The following is a 20833-nucleotide window of genomic DNA, read 5'->3' on the forward strand; positions in this document are numbered from 1 at the left end:
CAAGGGTCCCCATAGACCTCACAGACCCATAGGAACTGTGGGTAAGATTATCTGTGGGCCACATGACGGTCACAAAGGTCCACTAATAAGGTGGAAAGATATGGGGCAAATGGACTCTTGGCAGGCCGCAGGCAGCCCTGTGGGATGCAGGCAGTGTCTGGCTTGGAGTCAGAAGAAGTTCGTTACTCAACTTTGCTCCCAATTTTATGAAACGGTCTGAGCAAGGTTTAGCTCTGTGTGTCTGTTTCTCTGGACAGTTACATAATAAACCAATGGCCAAATAGTCGGGTTTCTCTGGTGGCTAGCTCTGAATTAACAGGATGATGTTTCCTGTGATGTGCGAGGCTCGGCATTGCTGGCCAAGGAAAACTGGGGATTATTGCAATTTTTTAAAAATCATTTATTTATTTATTTATTTATTTGAGAGCGACAGACACAGAGAGAAAGACAGATAGAGGGAGAGAGAGAGAATGGGCGCGCCAGGGCTTCCAGCCTCTGCACACGAACTCCAGATGCGTGCGCCCCCTTGTGCATCTGGCTAACGTGGGACCTGGGGAAGCGAGCCTCGAACCGGGGTCCTTAGGCTTCACAGGCAAGCGCTTAACCGCTAAGCCATCTCTCCAGCCCGGATTATTGCAATTTTTGTTACGTTGCTTTCTTTTTCTCCTTCCTCCCTCCCCCCTCCCTTCCTCCCTCTCTCTCTCCCTCTCCCTCTCTCTCTCTCTCTCTCTCTCTTGTGAGTGTGAGGAGAATGAATGGACTCCACTTTGGGAGCTAACTAGATGAACATTTCAATTTATTCCCAGGCTCAGAAATAGCTGAAACCCCCAAATTTCAAAAGTAGAATGGATATGACTCAAAATTCATAAGCCTTTAGAAAGGGTGGTGAAGTAAATGGTCACATAAGTGCCTTTCAGAGCTGACACTCTGGGATGCTGTGCTGGCAGGCATCCCAGTCTCTCTGCCAACTCAGGCCTGAAAGGCAGCGATGACAGAGTGCAGGCTTGCGCAAGGTCGGCTCCGGGGCTCCGGGAGATGCCAACAGCCCCGGCTCAAGATGAGGCTCTGCCTTCACCAGGCTCCTGTGCTTTTCAGCTGTGCCTCGTTACGCTTCAGGTGCTGGCCAGCAGTTCGCTGCGTATTCAAATCAGCCGGGGCTCGAGAAAGAAAGCACCAAGGCCCCGCCCTCCTGGGACTCCAAGTGAACCCAAGCAGATGGGGTCAGGTTAAAAAAAAAATTCATTGCAGGGCTCGAGAGATGGCTTAGCGGTTAAGGCGTTTGCCTGCAAAGCTGAAGGACCCAGGTTCAATTCCCTAGGGCCCACGTAAGCCAGATGCACAAAGTCCGTGTGTTGAGGGCCTGGTGTGCCCATTCTTTTTCTCCCTATCAAATAAATAAATAAATAAATAAATAAACAAACAAACCAGTATTGTGTTAGACAGGTATGGTGCCACATACCTTTAATCTCAGCACGTGGGGAGGCAGAGGTAGGAGGATCACTGTGAGTTCAAGGCCACCCTGAGACTACATAGGGAATTCCAGGTCTGACTGGAGCAAATCCCTACTTCAAAAAACCAAACCAAAACACTAAAGTGTACAAAGTGTACACTAAAGTTAGAGACTAACTTTCCATTTCATAAGAAGCAGTGGATATGGATGTCCCTAGAAGTCCATAGCCATTGTGGAAAGGACTCAACATCATCTTTGGGGAGCCTGTGGGTCAAGGTGCATTGGTATTGTGTGTATATTGGTGGGGTATATGTGAATGTCTACATATATTACATATGCCAACACACATATGCACATGCATAATAGTAAAAAAACAAACAACAACAACAACAAAAAAACCCCAGTAGCTGGCCTGGAGAGATGGCTTAGCGGTTGAGGTGCTTGCCTGCAAAGCCTAACATCCCAGGTTCTGTTTCCCAGGACCCACATAAGCCAGATGCACAATGTGGCACATGCATCTGGAGTTTGTTTGCAGTGGCTAGAGACCCTGGCATACCCATTCTCTGTCTGTCTCTCAAATAAATAAATAAATAAAATATTTTTTTAAAAAAAGGATATCCATCTTCTCAGGCTGGAGAGATGGCTCAGCAGATAAAAGTGCTTGTTTGCACAGCCTGAGGACCTGGGTTCAATTCCCATAATCCACATAAAGCCAGACGCACAAAGTAGGGCATGTGTCTGGAGTTCATTTCAATGGAAGGAGGCCCTGGTATGCCCATACTTCCTCTCTCTGTGCCTATCCCTCTCTCAAATAGATAAAAAAAAATTAAATATTCATTTATTTATTTATTTGGAAGCGAGAGAGACTAATAGAGAGAGAATGAGTGTACCAGGGCCTCCAGCCACTGCAAATGAACTCCAGATGCATGTGCCACCTTGTGCATCTGGCTTATGTGGGTCCTGGGGAATCGAACCCAGGTCCTTTGGCTTTGCAGGCAAGTGCCTTAACTGCTAAGTCATTTTGTATCCCAATAAAAATTTAAAAAAAAAAAAAAGAGTAACGGGCTGGAGGTATGGCTCAGCGGTTAATACACCTTTTTACAAAGCCTGATGACCCAGGTTTGTTTCCCCAGTACCCACAAGCCAGATGCACATAGTGGTGTATGAATCTAGAGCTTGTCTGCAGTGGCTGGAGGTCCTGGAACACTCATTCTCATTCTCTCTCTCTCTTCTTGCAAATAAATAAACAATTGATAAACAAAAGAATAACAGCCAGGCATGGTGGTGCATGCATTTAATCCCAGCATTCGGGAGGCAGAGGTAGGAGGATGGTCATGAGTTCAAGTCCACCCTGAGAGTCCATAGTGAATTCCAGGTCAGCCTGAGCTAGAGTGAGACCCTACCTCAAAGGAAACACAAAAACAAACAAACAAACAGAAATAATAATAGCCATATTCTCGCTGCTCTAGGTCACTGTGAACATTGTTGGAGAAAATGATGAAAAGCCAATATGTTCCCCAGATCATTACTTCCTGGCCATCCCGGTGGACCTGAGAGCCGGCACAAACATTCAGAATTTCAAGCTGACGTGTACCGACCTTGATTCCAGCCCCACGTCCTTCCGCTACTCCATCGGCGCAGGTACAGTACAGCCCCGCCAGCCTGCGCAGGGGTGGTCTCTGGTCACCCACTATCTGGACACAGGGGGGGGGGGAGGACAGGCATATTCTGCATGAGGAAGGAAGGCTGAGGAATCTACCCAGTGCTTCCTGTGGCTTCTGTATTACCTGTTTCTCCCCCCCACCCCGCCCCAAGGTCCTTCCAAACACCCCTCTCCCCAGCACACATTGGTGAGAACAATGACTCTCCCTTATGGTACATTCCTTCCCCCCACCCCGCCAATTCCCAGAAAAAAAAAAAATGAGTACAATATTTCAAAAATTTAGCCCAATTCCTCAACCACCTCTTTTCCTGAAAGCCTGTCATGGGGGAAGGGAATCCCAGGCCTCTGTCAGGATAAGAATAGATTAAATAGATTAATGCCTTTTGAATCGTGTCCTCAGCAGTTCTCTTCTGCTCCATTCATTTTCTCTCTTTAAAAATATACCATTGTGGGGAGATGGGGTGCGGGGAAAGAGCACCCTTCAATGGAAATTAGACCAAAATAGCTCATCTAATGAAGTGCTGGGACCTGAGATTTCAACCCAAACAAGCAGAGCAATTCCATGCTAAAGAGTGAAAAATCCATCTTGGCCGCCTGCTGGGTCCTGGCGGAGCCCTAGAAAGCCGTGGAGCCACCGTGTCGCAAAACCCAGGGGCAGACGCTGCCTGGGGGTGGGGGACGCAGTCGCTGCCCGTGGAAATAATCCACGCTGCAGAACCCAAGGCCTTGAGGGAGTAAAAATCGCATCATCTCCTGCTCCGCTTACTGGCTTTCAGTCAGTAATGAGTCTGGAGCCACTGGGAGGATGTGCAAGAGCCACGGTCAGGCTGGCAACCTTCATGCCCTGGGCTCCCTGAGCCATGAGCTGTGTGTGCCCGTGGGTGCATTTAGGAAGGACCTATGGGGCAAATTCAGAAGGACCTTCCTTACGAAACCATGAGGCACCGTCCTATGGAGGACTTCAGGGACATCTGTCACCAGTGTGATCATACAGGTTCCATGAAAGGTCGAGGGGAACTTGGACTCCTGGGGGTAGGGAGAGGGTGTGTCCTGCCTCTTCCTGCCTACTCGTTGGTCTCAGTGTGAGTTACATATGCTGCTAAAAAAGAAAAAATAAATGCTGGCTGGTAAGCTGGGAGGCAGTCAGAGTGATGAAATCTCCACCTAGTGGCACTAAGGCAGGGGTGCCCTGGTCCTTCTCGATTGGAGCGTGTCCCTGACCCACCCATGTCGGGTACATCAGAAGTTCAGCACAGACACTGGAGGAAAAGAACAAGCGTGGTTCTCTTCTACGCCTTTGACTTGTACTTGCACGCATGTTTGTGCGCTTGCACGTGTGTGTGTGTGTGTGTGTGTGTAAGGCAGAGGATAGCCTCAGGTGCTATTCCTCAGGCATCATCCCTGATGTTTAAGACAGGATCTCTCAGCCCCAGCGGCCTTCCCGAGCCCACCTCCCCAGCCCTGGGATTAGAAGCATGTGCCCACTGTACCCAGATTTTTAAAATTTTTTTTTGTTTATTTTTATTTATTTATTTGAGAGTAACAGACAGAGAGAGAAAGAGAGAGAGAGAGAGTAAATGGGTGCACCAGGGCCTCCAGCCACTGTATATGAACTCCAGACGTGTGCACTCCCTTGTGCATCTGGCTAATGTGGGTCCTGGGGACTCAAGCCTTGAACCGGGGTCTTTAGGCTTCACAGGCAAACGCTTAACCACTAAGCAATCTCTCCAGCCCCCAGATTTTTTTTTTTTAATGTGGGTTCTGGGTACCAAATTTGAGTCCTCAAGCTTGACTGACTGCACTCTTTCCTTAGCCATTTTGTACTCATTTTCTTTCTTTCTTTCTTTTTTGGTTTTTTGAGGTAAGGTCTCACTCTGATCCAGGCTGACCTGGAATTCACTATGTAGTCTCAGGGTGGCCTTGAACTCACAGCAATGCTCCTACCTCTGCCTCCCGAGTGCTGGGATTAAAGGTGTGCGCCACCACGCCCAGCTTTCATTTTATTTCTTTGGCTAACACCCTCATGTTGAATCTCATCCAGGCAACATCAACAGTCATTTCACCTTTTCTCCCAATGCCGGTTCCAATGTCACCCGCCTGCTGCTGGCATCCGGCTTCGACTACGCTGGTGGCCTTGATACGATCTGGGACTACAAGCTGCTTGTCTACATAACTGATGACAACTTGCTGTCTGGCAGGACGAAAGCGGAGGCTCTTGTTGAAACAGGGACTGTGACACTGAGTATTAAAGTCATTCCCCACCCAACCACCATCATCACCACAACTGCCCAGGTAAGGCTTTGGGGACCTGGAATCCCGAGCCCCAGGCCCTTGGGATTGGTTGACAGCAGTGGAGCTCTTTGACGAGGACAGGTGTGGGATGACAGAAGCGAGCCGAGGTATTTGGTTAGACTGGAGCGATGATGATGGAGAGCTGCATGAGACACGGGACTCAGAACCACTGATCTCCTATCCTGGCAAAGGACAGTGTGGGTCTATGCAGGGACAGGGGGCACATCAGACACTTTTCATCACTGTGACAAAACACTTGAGACAAACAGCTTAAAGAAAGACAGATTAGGGCTGGAGAGATGGTTTATCATCTTGCCTGTGCAGCCTAAGGACCCCGGTTCGAGGCTCGATTCCCCAGGACCCACGTTAGCCAGATGCACAAGGGGGCGCACGCATCTGGAGTTCGTTTGCCGTGGCTGGAAGCCCTGCAATGCCCATTCTCTCTCTCTGTCTGTCACTCTCAAATAAATAAATAAGAACGAACAAAAAATTTAAAAAAAAATAGAAAAGAAAGATTATATGGCTCAGAGATTTCCGGCCATGCTCAGCTGGGTCTGTTGCTATGGACCTGGACGTGTGGTAGGGCCCAGCATCAGAGAAGAGGTGGCCGGAGCCGAACTGCTGACTTCACGGTATCACAGAAGGGGAGAGCCACAGAGGAAGGGCGCGGCGGCAAGGTAAATGCTTTGAAGGCCAGACCCAGTCCTCGTATGAATTCTTTAGTCAGTTAACCCATTAATGATCCAATCGCCTCTCACATACCCATAACACTTGAGCCTTTGGGGAACATTTTTAGATTCCAACCACAATGACCACCTATGGTGCTTAAGACACAGGAGCCAATTTTCGTGGGCACACGGCCAGTTGCTACGTCCACAGCTGCTTCTCTGCTTGTCCATGGAATCATGGCGAGTCAGTGGTCTGTGAAAGTAGTAGCCAGCCACCAGGATCGCCTCTCCACATTTTTTTAAAAACAATATTTATTTATTTATTTGAGAGAGTGAAAGAGGCAGTGAGAGAGAGAGAGGGAGAGAGAGAGAGAATATGGGCGTGCCAGGGCTTCTAGCCACTGCAAATGAACTTCAGATGCATGTGCCACCTTGTGCATCTTGTTTGGGTAGTGGGGAATTGAACTAAGGTCCTTTGGCTTTGCAAGCAAGTGCCTTAACCTCTAAACCATCTCTCCAGTCCCCCCTTTTTTTTGAGACAGAGTCTTACTATGTAGGCTTGCCTTGAACTCACAATCCTCCTGACTCAGACCCAAATGAGGGGAGCGGTATTACAGCTGTGTGACATCACGCTATTCTTTTCCACTTGTTTTCAAGAGTCAGTCTGTACCCTGTTCACCACTTCTACTCCAAACCACTTCATCTAGTCTACCAGTATCAGTGCTAATCACATTAGTGAGCAGGCCAAAAGTGATTCTTGACCTCATGGAGCTCATGGTCTATAGGCCAGAGCTTCTCAAAGTATGTTCCCCAGACCAACATGACCAGGAAATGTTTCAGACATGCAGAATCTTGGGTAACTCCAGATCACTAAAGCCATAGCTCATCCAACAGTGATCATCATTGTGATGTCCAGATGTTAGAACCTGGAGTCCCCAATTCTCTCTCTCTCCCTCCTACCAGATCAGAAACTCAGCAGCCATGGCCAAGCAGACTGTGTGAGTGTGTGTGTGTGTGTTTTAAGTTAACTTAAAAAAATAATTTATTTATTTATTTATTTGAGAGAGTTAGAGAAAGAGGCAGAGAGAGAGAGAAAGAGAGAGCTAATGGGTGTGTCAGGGCATCTAGCCACTGCAAACAAACTCCAGACGCATGAGCCCCCTTGTGTATCTGGCTTACGTGGGTCCTGGGGAACTGAACCGAGGTCATTTGGCTTTGCAGGCAAATGCTTTAACCGCTAAGCTGTCTCTCCAGCCCCAGGCTGTGTTTTTTAATAAGGCTTCTGGGGACTTCTGATGGGCACTGAAGTTTGAGTGCCACTGACCTAGAAGAGGAGACAAATTACAAATAAGTATGCTAATTAGTAAGATAATTGTAGATCGTGGTAAGAGATAGGAAGAAAATAAGCAGATGCCATAACAGAATGAATGAGGAGGGACAGCCCTGGAGTCTGGCAAGAGGAGAATCTCTCCTGTCCCTCAAGGTCCCTTTCCCTTGGTCCCCTTTTTCCTCCTCTTCCTTTTCCTAGTCAAAATTCTACTCCAGGGCTGGAGAGATGGCTTAGCGGTTAAGCGCTTGCCTGTGAAGCCTAAGGACCCCGGTTCGAGGCTCGGTTCCCCAGGTCCCACGTTAGCCAGATGCACAAAGGGGGCGCACGCATCTGGAGTTCGTTTGCAGAGGCTGGAAGCCCTGGCTCGCCCATTCTCTCTCTCTCTCCCTCTATCTGTCTTTCTCTCTGTCTGTCACTCTCAAATAAATAAATTAAAAAAAAAAAAATTCTACTCCAGGCCAAGTCCTATACTGGTAGCATGCCAGAGGAAAGGAAGAACCTATGGAGGAGACTAAGTTTTGTTTCTCAGGGTCTTGTCAATAACTGGTAATGTTCATCTCCCCTTTGCTAGGGTTGAGATGTCCCTAGTGAGTAGAGACAGAAGCATTCTTGCATGTTAATTATTTTTGCATGACTGTGACCAAGATACGTGATGGAATAACTTAAAAGGAGGAAAGATTTGGGCTGGAGAGATAGGTCAGTGGTTAAGGCTCTTGCCTGCAAAGCCTAACAACCCAGGTTTGATTCCCCAGTACAAAGCGGCACATGTATCTGGAGTTCATTTGCAGTGGCCAGAGACCCTGGAGCACCCATTCTCTCTCTGTCTGTCTCTCTTCTTTCTAACTCTCTCTCTCTTTGCTGGCAAACAAATAAATAAATATTTTTAAAAAGGAGGAAAGAGGGCTGGAGAGATGGCTTAGCAGTTAAGGTGCTTGCCTGGGAAGCCTAAAGACCCAGGTTCGATTCTATAGTATCCAAGTAAGCCAGATGCATATAGCGCGTGTGTCTGGAGTTTGTTTGCAGTGGCTGGAGGCCCTGGCACACCCATTCTCTCTGTCTGCCTCTCCTCCTCTCTCTCTTAAATAACTAAATAAGTAGAATATTTCTTTTCTTTTTTTTTAATTTTATTTATTTTTTTGAGAGCGACAGACACAGAGAGAAAGACAGATAGAGGGAGAGAGAGAGAATGGGCGAGCCAGGGCTTCCAGCCTCTGCAAACGAACTCCAGACACGTGCGCCCCCTTGTGCATCTGGCTAACGTGGGACCTGGGGAACCGAGCCTCGAACCGGGGTCCTTAGGCTTCACAGGCAAGCGCTTAACCGCTACGCCATCTCTCCAGCCCAGAATATTTCTTTTTAAGGGGAGGAAATATTTATTTTGGGTCACAGTTCTGGAGGGTTCCATCCATAGTCGCTTGGCCCTTGTGTGGTTGGGCAGGACATCATGCTAGCAGAAACTGGCGGTAGAGGAAGCCCTGACCCACGTGACAGATGAAGCAGGGAGTGAGGGAGGGATCCAGAGTTCCCCCAGATAGTACCGTTGGCCAGGGAGCAAGCCATTCAGCACAGGAGCGTATGGGTGGTGGGGGTGGTTCATACGCAAACCGTTCTAGACTTCCGTGTGAGAACAGCCAGCAGGTTCCCCTGAGTAAGGGAGCTGCCACTTTTCTTGGGGCTTACAGCATGACCCAGTTGTGATATCTCCAATCCTGAAATCGCCATAAATTGTTTGTTATCTCTCTCTGGCACCAGGAAGCAGATTGAACTTGGGGTTTCGCTGTGATCACAGCCCACACTGTATTGGGTGAACACGTGCAAAGCTTGCACGGTGTTATAAAAAACGTTCACGGCTCCTGCCTTCCCAGGGAGAGACAATGGCTATGTTCGTCTGGATTATATTGTGTCAGGGCAGGAAGGGAGCTAGTGGACTTTTTAGCTTTAAGGGGAAGAGAGAGACATAGAAGGACATTCATCCAGGAGCTGATTTTCAGCTCCCTATTTTTTCCTGGGTTTTCATCTAACGGGTGTTTGCGAAGACTGTAAATAAGGCAGGGCTGGAGGCAGCAAGTAGTACCAGCACACAGATGTTCAGAGGACTCATCAGGATCAGGGAGAAGCATGAACACTCCACACAAGGGATGCTCCCGCCCTCCATTCACAGACCCGTCCCCTGTCCTTCAAGCCCAGGGTCACCTACCACATCCTCAGGGAGAATGTGTTCTCTGTGTCCGCCTGGTACGTGCCTTTCATCATCACCCTGGGCTCCGCCCTGCTTCTGGGTCTCCTGGGGTCCCTGATGGTCCTGTTGGCTAAAGCTCTCCACAGACACTGCCACTGCAAGACCAGGAAAGACAAGCACCCCCGGTAAGTTGCTGGTGGCTTGGGACCTGTCTCAGGATTCCTGCCTAGGGCAGGGTGTCTAGAGTGACGGAGGGAAGAGGGAACCCCTGGGCCTGGTGTTACCATCCTTGCGGCTCTCTCTGGCAATGTAACCAGGCCCCGATGGGATCATAGTGAACGTGGTTTGTCAACTTTTCAGTGACCGTACCCTAGCTCGAAGCTTCCGAAAGGGCCTGATGTGAGGAGCAATAGGGTATAAGGTGCTCTTGCTTGTAGATATTTACGGGAGGGGACACAACTCGATGATGCATAAACAAGAGATGAAGGAATTAAGCTCTTGGCTCCAGTGACTCTATTGGGCATTTGTTTATTTATTTATTTTTCTTTTCACTAAACTATCATTGTTCTTTTGCATGTGACTCCAATCTTCTATTCCATCAAAATAGGGTACACACACACACACACCCCACACACGGGGTTCTTGCCTCCTTCTTCTCAACTGCTTACACATACGCTTCTCACTGGGACAACTTGTGCCATGCCACCGACTTCTTCCAGAGCCAAGTTTGAATCTCAGCAGCTCTTACAACCAGAGCATGATAATCGTTAGCCTTTTGGAGTCTGTCACAGCCTGGGTTCAACTTTGAGCTCTGTCATTCTTCTGAGCATCTGACTTTGGCCAGTGAGAACCTCTGTAAACTTGAATTTCCATACTTGTAAAATCACCAGTTAAATAAGCAAATACGAGAAAAGCACTTGGCGCTGTTTCTGACATAGAGCAAATGCTCCTATTCCCACAGCCAGTGTCTTTTCATTTTGTTGCATTACCCTGCATAGCTACGTCCCAGTGTGAACTCAGGATTAGAGGTTCCAAGTTTAGCTATGTGCCCAAATATCCTGGGGTGTTGGAACCTCCGAGTTTCAGGATTTCTTAGTAGCAAAGGGAAGTGATAAGACATACATCTACTGAAGATTTTTGTTTGTGTGTTTACTTCAAAGCAGAGTCTCATTCTAGCCCAGGATGACCTGGAACTCATTCTGTAGCCCCAGGCTGGCCTTGAACTCTTGGCAATCCTCCCTCCTTAGCTGTCATGTGCTGGGATTAAAGGCATGCATCACTGCACCTAGCAGTTTGAAGGTGTTTTAAAGATTATTAACTGTCAAATAATTTAAAATCTATGAGCAAAATATAATGCATTAGCATAAAGAGAAGCACTTAGGGCCAGGAAGATGGCTCAGTGGTTAAAGGTGTCTGCTTCCAAAGCCTGTTGTCTCAGGTTCTATTCCCCAGTACCCTCATCAATTCAGATGTGCAAAGTGGCACATGAATCTGGAGGAAAAAGGTCCTGGCATGCCCATTCATGCTCTCTCTCTCTCTTTTTCCACAAATAAGTGAAATGAAATAAAATTTAGAAAATAAACAAGAGATACACTGAATTTTGTCATATTTATTGGGGACGTTTGTTGCTATTGGCAACCATGACCAAGGTGAGAAATCGGCTGAAATTGCAAGAGAAATGTTTGGTGAGGGCGAGCCCTTGGGGTGATAGTTCCGTGGATAAAATGCCTGCCACACAAGTACGATTGCCTGACTTCAGATCCCAAGAATCCAGTAGCTCACCTAGGATGAGGAAAGAAGCAGAGAAAGGAGAAACCCCTACAAGCTTGTGAGCTACCCATCCTGGTGAACACAGCGGTGAATCACACGAGACCCTCGTGAAGGTGGAGGATGAGGACCTGCACCCAAAACTGTCCTCTCTCCTCCACACACACATACTGGGCACACATGCATGATACTCACACACATGAACATGCACACACATCACACGTATAAGCACGCACAAAGAAATTTCAACGTAGACTCTACTTACAAAATGGCTTTTATTTATTTTTATTTATTTATTATTTTTTGGGGGGGGGGTTTTGCGAGGTAGGGTCTCACTCTGGTCCAGGCTGACCTGGAATTAACTCTGTCATCTCAGGGTGGCCTTGAACTCATGGCGATCCTCCTACCTCTGCCTCCCGAGTGCTGGGATTAAAGGCGGGCGCCACCACGCCCGGCACAAAATGGCTTTTAAAAAAGTAGTCTGGTTCTCAAAAATTGTCCTGTAATGGGATTTGTGTAGAAGTTCTTGAAGGACTTATTACAGTCCAAGAGACGCTGCCACCTGCATACAATTTATAGCTAAATATTAAATATTTTCCTTGAACCTAGATGTTCCCACTTACTTTGTAAATATTGTTCCCAGCATCGTTGGCTTTAAAAAGGTAGCTAGAAATATTCAGGCTTAGACCTGGCCTCTCTGGGTTAGTTGTATCATGTGACAGCCAACATTTATCAAATTAGAATCACAGGATAATTGAATCCAAGGCTGTCAGAGGGAAGGGTCTTAGAGTCCTGGTCTGGCTTGTCATGCTACAGAAAACCTAATTTCACTGCCAGCTCTCCAACCTCCCTGCTGTGACCCAAGTCCTCTGCTACCTAGCGACTGGGGATGAAAATGAGGCTAAAAGAACAAGGCTGGCAGTCCCAGTGGACAGGTCACTCTTCAGCATCGGTATTCCATGGAATTCTATGATGTTTCAAATTCACCCAACTCCCAGAACGTTCCTATGTCAAAGCTATCGGTTGCAGAGATGCTAGGTTTCAGGGAGACTTCTTTTTGGTCCCCATTTCTGATATATTTTCAAACCAACCCCCATATCTCTAGGAACACGATTGCCCAGAGACCCCTGTGTTACCCTGTGTGTGTGTGTGCTCATACAGAATGTTCTCTCAGGTTAATGAATGCTCATCTTTTTTTTTTTCTTCCCATAGGGCAAAGGAAGTAGGTATGTACAGTGCTTTTTGTCTTGGTTTGGTTCCCTTTTTTTTGTTTGTTTGTTTGCTTTGTTGTACTACATTTAAAAAAAGAAAAAAGTAGGGCTGGAGAGATTAGTGGTTTAGTGCTTGCCTGTGAAGCCTAAGGACCCCAGTTCAAGGCTCGATTCCCCAGGACCCACGTTAGCCAGATGCACAAGGGGGCACATGCATCTCTCTCTCTCTCTCTCTCTGCCTCTTTCTCTGTCTGTCACTCTCAAATAAATAAATTTTTTAAAAATCAAAAAAAATATTTTAAAAAACAGCCGGGCGTGGTGGCGCACACCTTTAATCCCAGCACTCAGGAGGCAGAGGTAGGAGGATCACCATGCATGAGTTTGAGGCCACCCTGAGACTCCATGGTGAATTCCAGGTCAGCCTGGGCCAGAGTGAGACCCTACCTCGAAAAAACAATACTACTACTACTACTAATAATAATAATAATAATAATAATGCCTCCAGCTCCAATCTACTGGGAGCACAATCATGTCTTGGTGGGTGTTCAGTTGCATTGCTTTGGGTGAAATGAAGTGGAGGGCAGACATTTCTGGAACAAGAACGAACAGGGAACATGGTGCCTTTGGCCCTCTGGGATCACCCACATTGTGATCTGTGGTCTACCTGGGGAGTCATCTCTAGGCAGCTCAGCTTAAGTGCCCATTCCTCACGGAACCAGCTTGAATGGAGACTTTCTAAGTATTACACTCAGCCTGGCTGCTGTCCACTGAGGGGGTGACCACTCCTGAGGACAGCTAGTGCTCTGAGGACATAACGCCTGTTCTGAAAGAGTCAGGGACACTTTTTTTTCTCAGACTGTAATGGATTGGATCATTTTCACAAAGTTTCCCAGGTAGACTAGTTAATTGGTAAACTGAGCAGGGTCCTACCTGAGTACTCCAGGCCTGAAGAAATGTCTCATTCTGACCTGGGCCAAGAATTCTTACCTTGAAGCCATTCCAGGTCAGTGAAAGAGATAGGATGTAGAACTGAAAAGTGTTTATTTAAAAAAAAAAGTTTGCTTTGGCAGTGGAGAGATGGCTTAGCACTTAAGAAACTTGACTGCAAAGCCAAAGGACCCGGGTTCAATTCCCCAGGACCCATGTAAGCCAGCTGCACAAGGGGGTGCATGCATCTGAAGTTCATTTCCTGTGGCTAGAGGCCTTGGTGCACCCATTCTCTATCTATCTGCCTTTCTCTTTCTCAACTAAATATATAAATGAAAATAAAGGGCTAGAGAGGGATAACTTAGCGGTTGGAGTGTCTGCCTGCTAAGCCAAAGGACCCAGGTTCGATTCCCCAAAACCCACATTAGCCAGTTGCACAAGGGGGAATATGCATCTGGAGTTTGTTTGCAGTAGCTGAAGGCCCTGGTGTACCCATTCTCTCCCTCTCCCTCTCTCTCTCTCTCTCTCTCTCTGTCAAATAAATAAAAAAAAATTTTTAATAAATAAAATATTTTCTAAAAATGCTTGCTTTAGTCACTACACTCACAGGTACATGTGATTTTCACAAAGCATATATCAAAATCTGAATCTAATGGTTATTAATGAAATGGAGTAAAAGGATCTTAATCATAAACATTGCAGTCTCCAATCCCAGTCACTTTTTAAAAAAGGTTCAAGGAACATGTACAAAAAAAAATCACCAACTTATGAACAAATTATCAACCCAATCTTTCTTTCCTATCTCTAAATCCACTTGAGAACCAATTTCCTAGGTCTAGCATTAACAAGCTGGAAAAGGTTTAAAGATTAAATTGTGTGCATTGCATATATGTGTATGCATATTTTTCCTTTTGTTGAGACGACGGAAAGCTGTCAACAAACACATCTCCAGATGGGAAAACTCGTTTCCATGTCAGTAAGACTGAGTTCTAAGCCTGTTTAGGGAAATCCCATGGCGGGAATGGAATTTTAAGGTCAATTTAGCAGCCAAGAAGCTTCACTTCTGGCTGTTCTTTTCCCTGCAGACTTGAAGAACGTGAAGGAAGACGTGGTGATGGTGAGTGTGGTCAGCCACTGGCACTTGGCCTGGGGGCTGGGTGGTGGCATTCCCATCTCTGCCCAGTCCCAGACCTCATGGGGGTGTTTATCATTCTTCGAGGTTCATGCATTTGGCCCCTGGCCCTCTTACCATGCAGCGAGCTCCTGATAGAATTCCTTCCCTCCACTGAACATGTCTGCTGATGTATTTGCAGAAGCGCTGGGTCTCATAAATATTGAGCAGGAGCGTTTATTATCTCCACCGGCTCTCCAGTGGAGTGCATTCGGGGAGTGCGGCTGAAAGACCAGAACTGCCACTTTTGATGGGATTTAATTTTCCTTCATTCTTCCACCACCTTGCAGAAATGTGATAGAGAGAGAACTCTGGTCGGGTCTGGGCTGGGCTTTGCCACATTGCCCTGTGACCCTTGGGAATGCTGTGGCCTCTTTGATTTTTAGATTCCTTACTTATAAACTGGGAGTGGGGACCCTTGCCCTGAGACAACATGTAGGGAAATCTTTTGAAAACTGCCAAGTATCCCATAAATGCAAAGGCCCATAGGGGCTGGAGAGTTACCGCTCTATCTCACTCTCTTCTTTCTCCTATCAAACCTGATGTGCTTGCTGGGAAAGGATGGAAATGGAACGTGACTTCGTTTATCTCTCCCCTGCCCTCCCCATAATAACTTTGTTATGATCCAACAAACACAAATTTGGTAGTTATGCTTCGTGAGGGGATTGGCGCAATGCAGGGGAGGTTTTACTTTAAGCTCAGTGTTTATACATCAAGGTCAGTCTGCAAGTGGAAGGAAGAGGCAGGCTCTGGTCTCTGGCAAGAAAAGTTCCCTTGGAGATGCCAGTCAAAGATGGCTTTAGGGCTGGAGGGATGGCGTAGCAGTTAAGCGCTTGCCTGTGAAGCCTAAGGACCCCGGTTCGAGGCTCAGTTCCCCAGGTCCCACGTCAGCCAGATGCACAAGGGGGCGTATGTGTCTGGAGTTTGTTTGCAGCGGCTGGAGGCCCTGGTGCGCCCATTCTCTCTCTCTCCCTTTCCCTCTTTTATTCTGTCTGTTGCTCTCAAATAAAAATAAACAAAAAAAATTTAAAAAAGATGGCTTTAGAGCTGTATACCATGTCGAGCTACAAAATAAATAAGTAAATTCCCCATGACATACAAAGTGGAGCTGCTGCTGCTTGTGGTGGCGCACGCCAGTAGGATATTGCTGGAGAGGCGGAGGCAGGAGGATCAGGAGTTCGAGGCCAGCCTAGGCTACAACGTGGAGCTGCTTAGATGGTTCAGTGGATGAGACTTCTGCAATTCCTGTTTTCTGTCTGTGGTGTTGGGGAAGCCATAGGGAAGTGAACAGGCAATCCTGCCTATGGTGAAAGCTGAATGGTGAGCTCTAAAGCCTTTCACTTGTCTATAGCATGGTAAGGACCCTGGCTTTGGCACTCTTTGGAGGGCATCGTGTGAGTGAAGAGGTGTCCATGGGTTGGGAAGCAACATTACACAGAGCTCTGGTCTGGAGGACAGTACAGATTACAGATCATGCAGGGATGGGCTTAGGGAAAACCTAGAAACTAGTTGGCTTTTATGCTAGGACTGGCAGTGGACAAGGACAGGCATCAGAAGACCTCAGTGCCAGGCTGATGTGCCAGGTCCAATGGTGGGAACTCTTGTGGGCTCACTCAACTGTGCCCACTGCGCACTTTGCATGTCTGCCTGGCAGTGATCAACCAAGACAGTGAGGGTCTTGGCCCATATGGCATGACATGCTGACTCCTGTTTTCACACAGCTTAGATGTCATTTGCTCAGGATTCTTCCTTAAAACCCAAGTCTTAGCCAGGCGAGGTGGCGCACGCCTTTAATCCCAGCACTCGGGAGGCAGAGGTAGGAGGGTCGCTGTGAGTTCGAGGCCACCCTGAGACTCCATAGTGAATTCCAGGTCAGCCTGGGCTAGAGTAGAACCCTACCTCGAAAAACCAAAACAACAATAACAACAACAAAAACAAAACAACGACAAAAAACCCCCACAAATCTTGATGGATCATGCCCCTCGCTCCTGCCTGTGTCCCGTGACAACTTGGATCTGTCCCATTACAATCTTGTGACCGGCACCGTGTGTCAGTGGCAAGCTTTGTGCAGACAACCATTCCTGCCTGGCTCCCTGTGGCATCCCTAGCACTGGCCCAGGGCTGGTTATATAGGGCAGGGCCAGGAGCTCTAGGCAATAGGGCTGAGGTCCTTGCCTGGGCAGGAGCATAGAGTTATGCCTGAAGCTGTCTCTCCTCTCCTCCCCTCTCCTTAGGAGTCAATCCAGGTGAACACTGTCTTTGATGGAGAAGCCATAGACCCAGGTAACCAAATGACAAGGTCACCCACCAGACTGCTTTGCATGTTCCAGGCTGGGAGAGTCAGGGAGGACTTATCCTGTGCCCTGCTTGTCTCCTCATTTGGCCATGGTGCCCATTGTGCAAGGCCGGCTCTTAATCTGTTGAAATATGTCTGAGATGGGCTCTGAGCACAGCTGGGGGCAGATGCTAGCTCTGCCCCAGGTGAGCCCCCCACTCCCGCCCTCCACCCCGCCGTTCCCACCTACCGTCTCACACTAGGGGACACACTCTCATCTTCTCCTTCTGCCTATTTACAAACCGATTTAGGGAACTGTGAATTCACTTTTTTTTTTTTTTTTCCTGCTCACTGTTCCTCCCTTGCTCACCTCCATCCTTTCCAACATCATCTTCAGGATGTCAGGGAAGAAATGGCAAGTGCGACTTCTTTTTTCTCCCTCCTAGATCAGGGCCAAGAATTTCTTCTTGGTCGACATGATGAACATAAGGTAAAACTGGCCTCCAGAGCTCTCTTCGCCCTCACGAAATCAGCTCCAAATTTAGCTCCTTTACACACATCCCTCGGCTTACAAAGGCTCAATTATAGACGTGAATAAAGGGAAGGAAACCAAATTCAGGAGGCAAGTGTGCTGGCTTCTTGCCACCCTCATATGCAACCCGCTCCCTGGTCCTTGGAAGGAGGATGGCTCCTCTCCAATGAGAAGCGGCTGCTGTTGGAATTAAATTTCCCTCTATTATTAGGTACTTGTTACCATAATGTGCCCACATTAGCATAAGTGCTGGTGGGATCCTGAGCCGAGAGGCCACTCGGGCTGCAGCTCAGTGGCAGGAGCTGGGACTTGCCTCAAACCCGAGCTTGCAAAGCAAAAAGCCAGGACTTTCGCAGTGCGTGCGTGTGCGTGTGTGTGTGTGTGTGTGTGTGTGTGTGTGTGTGTGAAGAAAGAAAAGAAAAGAGCCAACTGGCCTAATGTGAACAAACACATCAATTAATGTCTGCTGGCTCCCACACAATCAAAATGGCTTCTTCGCATCATCTCCAGTGGGACCAGGTCCATGCGTCTGTGTCTACAAATCCCCCGCCAGCCCGACATAAATACCAATCAAGGGCTTTTCTTCCTTACTCGGTGAATTCCTTTTTATAGCAGGAACTCAGAAGTCTTTGAAAACAAACCAGATAAATCAATTCCTAACGGGGAAGCCCATTAGAAATCGAACCGAGTTTATTCCAGGCCTACATGGCCTTTCAGATCCACATGGCCGTCTCTTCTTGCAAGTGAGATGGTTCCCAGACCCTCCCAGACCTTCCTCTCCATAGAGGGCACGTGGCTGGGGGCAAGGGCAGACCAGGGAAGATGGATGGAGCTACTACAAGCCATCTCAGGGATTCGCACCTTCTAGAAGTATCACGTTCCCAGGACAGTCGGGGACCCAGGACCGTGCAAGGGGGGAAGTGGGACAAGGTGGAATTATTTCAATTTCTTGCTTTATAGGATCATTGTATTTTCTGCCCCCTAGTGACTGGAGAAATATATGAATTCAACTCAAAAACTGGAGCCAGGAAATGGAAGACTCCATTAACCCAACCTCCAAACTGGACAGAGCCCAGCTTCCAGCGCAGACGGACTGCTGAAGAAGGGACAGGGCCACCGCGGAGCACTGGGCGGGAAGGAGACTAGCCGAGCGTCAGAGAAAGAGCAGATGTCCCCTCCCCCAGGGTTCCAGAAGCGAGGATGGCAAGCCCGGCACCCCAAAGGACAGAAATCCAGCCCTCAATGAGGAGGGCATGGAAATAAACCTAAACCATACATGGGAAAATAAATTGTTTATAGTTTTCAGTCGGGCCATGTGGGGTAGGAGAGGAGACTGCTGGGGATGGGGGACCCTGTCTCCCCCTAAATTCCATCTGGACAGGAGCAGACATGGTGCCCATGCAGAAATGTGGGCTAAAGGAATTCTGATGTTTAGAATCCCAAAGGGGATATTTGAAGAAAAAATAAAAATTTAAAAGGGGGGGGGCTGGAGAGATGGCTTAGTGGTTTAGGCGCTTGCCTGAAAAGCCTGAGGACCCAGGTTTGATTCCCCAGAACCCACATAAACCAGATGCACATGGTGGTGCATGTGTCTGGAGTTCGTTTGCAATGGCTGGAGGCTCTAATGTGCACATTCTCTCTATCTTTCTCTACACACACACACACACACACACACACAAAATCTTCTCTCTCTCAAATAAGTAAAAAAATAAAAAGGAAAAAAGGAAAGGGATTTTTATTGCTAGTTACCAGTTTCTGAAATGACACAGGAAATGTTTCTCTCAGGACACAAAGCCACCTGTGCTAATCAGTGTGAGGTGTTGCTTCCTTAAAATATTTATTTATTTATTTGAGAGAGACAGAAAGAGGTAGAGAGAGAGAGAGAGACAGAAAAGTGTGTATTGGCATACCAGAGCCTCCTGCCATTGCAAATGAACTTCAGATGCATGCTCCCCTTTATGCCTCTGGCTTTCTGTAGGTACTGGGGAATCGAACTCAGGCCATCAGGCTTTGCAAACAAGCACCTTTACTGCTGAGCCCTCTTTCCAGACCAGGATGCTCCTTTTAAATGCCCAATTGCACTGTGCATTAGGAAGCTCTGTTCAGCTTACCCTCAGATCTGCTTTCAGCTAATCTGCTGTCCTTATTTAAGCATCACTGGGATTTCTTCACTTACAGGCACAGCTCAACACTGGACGCCTCTGTGAGTGACCTGAAATCTTTTGCGAAAGAGAACAGTAAAAATAAAAACAGAGGTGGGGATGAGTCATTCGCTTGGGAAGAAGAAAACACTTTTATGCATTTTGCTCTATTAACATGTATCTTACGTTTTCTAAAGCACGTAGATGTGCGCAGTATCCAACCAGATAACGTGTACACTGCTCCCAGAGGTGACCACTATCCTGGTCTTTATGTCATAGATTCGCTTTTTGCCTTTTTCCGTTTCACAGAAATGGGACCCACAGAACGTGCTCGCCAGGCCTGGTTTCCTTGGCTCAGTATCGTGGCTGTAAGAGCATCCATACCTCACTCATAGCAGTAGTTTCCTTCCCATCATTGTGTCTGACGCCCTGGTATGATTCTGCCACAGTTAGAAAAGGCAGAGTCATGGCTGGGTACCCACCGAGCCCCGAAGCGGTGGCTCCAATGTACCCCGCCACATCCAAGACAGTGTTCTAATTGCTCAGCCTCCTCACCAGCTCTTAGGGCTGTCAATCCTTTGCATTTTAAAACCATTCTGGTGAAAATGACCTTTGAAGCTAAAAATCACTCGCAGCTGAAACCACACCAGTCTTTCTACCCTCTGCCCGCTGCTTTCTGCCGTCTGAGGCCCCACGGGACTGTAAACGGAAACAGGACTCTAAACTGGGGTGCTCTACCCAGCCACAGACCTCAAACTTTCTCAGTTGGCCTGAGCGCTGAGCTGAGAGTAATGGCATCGTGATGGGACGTGGGATGAGACTTGCCAATGCAGACCCAGCAGGGCAGGATGAGCCTAAGTTTCCCTCTGTCTTGCTTCCCAGCTGCCAAGGCCTTAGTCCAATAACTACTAGAATGGGCCCAGGGAGGGTCCATGACAGAAGCACCTTATTCCTGGCTGGGAGGCAGACAAAAACCCAGTAGTGGAGAGATGGCTTAGCAGTTAAGGCATTTGCCTGCAAAGCCAAAGGACTCAGGTTCGATTCCCCAGGACTCACGTAAGCCATCTGCACAAGGTGGAGCCTGTGTCTGGAATTAGTTTGCAGTGGCTCAAGACCCTGGTGTGCCCATTCTCTCCCTCTCTCTTAAATAAATAAAGTAAATATTAAAAAAAAAAAAAAACAAAAACAGTAGGCCCAGTAGGTAGCCTGGAGGGAACAGGCAGAATC

The 20833-nt window shown here is 47.7% G+C and overlaps 1 protein-coding gene across 1 annotated transcript in view; it reads left to right on the forward strand.

Moving 5' to 3' along the window:
• Cdhr3 (cadherin related family member 3) overlaps positions 1 to 18611 on the forward strand; it is a 113667-nt gene extending 95056 nt beyond the window's left edge. The window contains exons 13-19 of the mRNA XM_045135640.1: positions 2920 to 3091; positions 5155 to 5405; positions 9586 to 9767; positions 12562 to 12575; positions 14573 to 14604; positions 16893 to 16941; positions 18451 to 18611. Of these exons, the coding sequence (XP_044991575.1) occupies positions 2920 to 3091; positions 5155 to 5405; positions 9586 to 9767; positions 12562 to 12575; positions 14573 to 14604; positions 16893 to 16941; positions 18451 to 18611 (861 nt within the window). The remainder of the gene's footprint in view (positions 1 to 2919; positions 3092 to 5154; positions 5406 to 9585; positions 9768 to 12561; positions 12576 to 14572; positions 14605 to 16892; positions 16942 to 18450) is intronic.
• Positions 18612 to 20833: the final 2222 nt, after the last annotated feature.

The sequence above is a fragment of the Jaculus jaculus genome, chromosome 16, assembly GCF_020740685.1.
Source record: "Jaculus jaculus isolate mJacJac1 chromosome 16, mJacJac1.mat.Y.cur, whole genome shotgun sequence".
NCBI lineage: Eukaryota > Metazoa > Chordata > Mammalia > Rodentia > Dipodidae > Jaculus > Jaculus jaculus.